This window comes from Chionomys nivalis, chromosome 1 (genome assembly GCF_950005125.1).
Source record: "Chionomys nivalis chromosome 1, mChiNiv1.1, whole genome shotgun sequence".
Taxonomy (NCBI): domain Eukaryota; kingdom Metazoa; phylum Chordata; class Mammalia; order Rodentia; family Cricetidae; genus Chionomys; species Chionomys nivalis.
The window spans coordinates 112,242,638-112,245,108 of NC_080086.1; the positions used below are offsets into that span (position 1 = coordinate 112,242,638).

Below are 2,471 nucleotides of genomic sequence, written 5' to 3' on the forward strand. Positions count from 1 at the left end.
ACCTCCCTTCTCTTCGCTTAGGTTTGGTCTGACTTGGATTTGTACAGATTTTATGTGTAATTTTGTAACTTCTGTGAGTTCATATATGCAGATGTCTTGTTGGGTCAAGAAGACAATGTTCCCTTGTAGTCATTCACTGCCTCAGGCTCTTATACTTTTATCCTTTCTTCCAAAATGATCCCTTAGCTTTGGGAGTGTGGTTGGTATACATGTTCAAGAGAAAGAGAATAAGAGATTTCAGAATGTTCAGCTCTTAAACTGGAATTTCTTGTTTTAAAACATAAGACCCAAGACAATAATCACTTTTCTAGTTTTTCTCTCACAAAGTTCTTCAGAGCTCTCTTGATGTCATTGTTCCTCAGACTATAGATGAAAGGGTTCAGCATGGGGGTGACTACAGTATACATCAATGAGGCTATTGCAGTGGAGTGTGAGTTTTGGGTCACAGCAGAACTGAGGTACACTCCTAGAAGGGTACAATAGAATAAGGAGACAACAGAAAGGTGAGATGCACAGGTGGAAAATGCTTTGAACTTCCCCTGTGCTGAGGAGATTGCAAGTATGGAGGACACTATCTTTCCATAAGAATAAAGGATGCCAGCGAGACAACCACCACCCAGGAGTGCAGCTAAAGCATTCATGACCATATCATTTAAAAAGGTGTCAGAACAGGCAAGGTGAACCAGCATACTAAGTTCACAGAAAAAATGTGGAATTTGCACATCAGCACAGAATGAGAGCTGCAGCACCAGGGAGCTTTGTAATGAAGAATTCAGGGAGCTTGTGATCCAAGACACCAGAACTAGCGACACACAGTGCTGAGGTGTCATAACGCTTGTGTAGTGCAGGGGGTGACAGATAGCCACAAAGCGGTCATAAGCCATTACAGCCAGGAGGAAGTTATCTAGCCCTACAAATAATGAAAAGAAGTAAATTTGCATGATGCATCCTTCATATGTTATGGCCTCGTGGTGTGCATAAACATTCACCAGCATCTTTGGGATGGTAGTGGAAGTTAGGCAGATGTCCACAAAGGACAGGTTGGAGAGGAAGAAGTACATGGCTGTATGCAGGTGGACATCTGAGATCGTGGCCAGGATGATGAGAAGATTCCCACAAATGGTCACAAGGTACATAGAGAAGAGGAGCCTAAATAAAAGGGGCTGCAGTTCTGGGTCTTCTGAAAGGCCCAGGAGGAGAAACTGTGAATTTTGAGTATCATTTTGCTGTTTCATGTGCTGTGACTGCTGGAAAAGACAGAAATAATAAGACTGCTTTGGCGTGCACACTAATACCAAAATATAAAAACCACAATATAATAAATACATGTGAAGAATAAAGTCCCCGCGGGCAAAACATAAGAAAGAAAACAGTCACAATGGCTGTAGAATTCACAGGGATTACTGCATAATGAGATCTCATCATTGCTAGAAACATGAAGCTACTATAGACAAAGTAATGCTCCTAATGCATTATTGGATTCACTTGTCTATAGTTAGGACTACAGGTTATTTGTGTAGCTTATCAGGATGTGTGTGTATGTGTGTACATGTGTGTGTGTGTGTGTGTGTGTGTGTGTGTGTGATGGGTTTCTTAATGACATTTTCATTCAAGTATTTATTCAGTCTGATTACATCCAAGTGTACTGTCCTATGTTCCTCCTCCCACACCCAATTAATCACCTTCCTTCTCCAAAATAGTTGTTAAGAATACTTGGCTGCAGCTGCACTGATGGCTCAGCAAGAAGTGCACAGGCTCTAGTAGTACACCCAGGTTTGGTTTCCATCACCCACATTGTGGCTTACATTTGGAACATCAATTCCAGGGATAGGAACCCCTCCTCTGACCTCTGTGGAACACATATGGGGCACATATGCACAAGCAGGTAAAACACTCACACATAAAATAAATAAATCTGAACATTAAAAAAATAAGAAAACATGTGTTTTAGTTTCTTTTTCAGACCTTGCACACCTAAATCATGACCCCTGTAATGCAGCTGCTTGGGGGTTAAACAACACGGTGGAGCCATGATCCACTTGGATCTCAGGATGCCTGTGTAATCAAAATGTTGCACAATCCCACCCATGTGCATGAGATAGTTACATCAGTCAATCTCATAAAGTTATGAATAGAAAGGTGGCATAAGTGCAGAGGAGGAAATGAGGGGCTTATTTGGATGGATGTCACCTTTCAGTTATATAAGCAGAATAACTTACATATACCTGTGAATGCACACAATGCCTGTGCGAAGCATGGCAATATGCATTTTAAATTCTGCTATGTGGATTAGCCTTGGCCAGGATTTCTGTCATATAAAATAACAACAAATGTCAGCAAAATGGCTTGGCAGGTATGCTTGATGAACTGAGTTCCCTCCTGAGATCAACATAATGGAAGAAAAGAACTGACTCCTACCAGTTGTTCCTTGACATCCACACATGAACCATGGCATGTGCATACACACACAC

The 2,471-nt window shown here is 41.5% G+C and overlaps 1 protein-coding gene across 1 annotated transcript; it reads right to left on the minus strand.

Moving 5' to 3' along the window:
- Window positions 1-299: 299 nt before the first annotated feature.
- On the minus strand, window positions 300-1,235 carry LOC130870070 (olfactory receptor 1073-like). Its single transcript, XM_057762643.1, has one exon. The coding sequence runs from the start codon at window positions 1,233-1,235 to the stop codon at window positions 300-302; it is 936 nt and encodes a 311-aa protein (XP_057618626.1).
- Window positions 1,236-2,471: the final 1,236 nt, after the last annotated feature.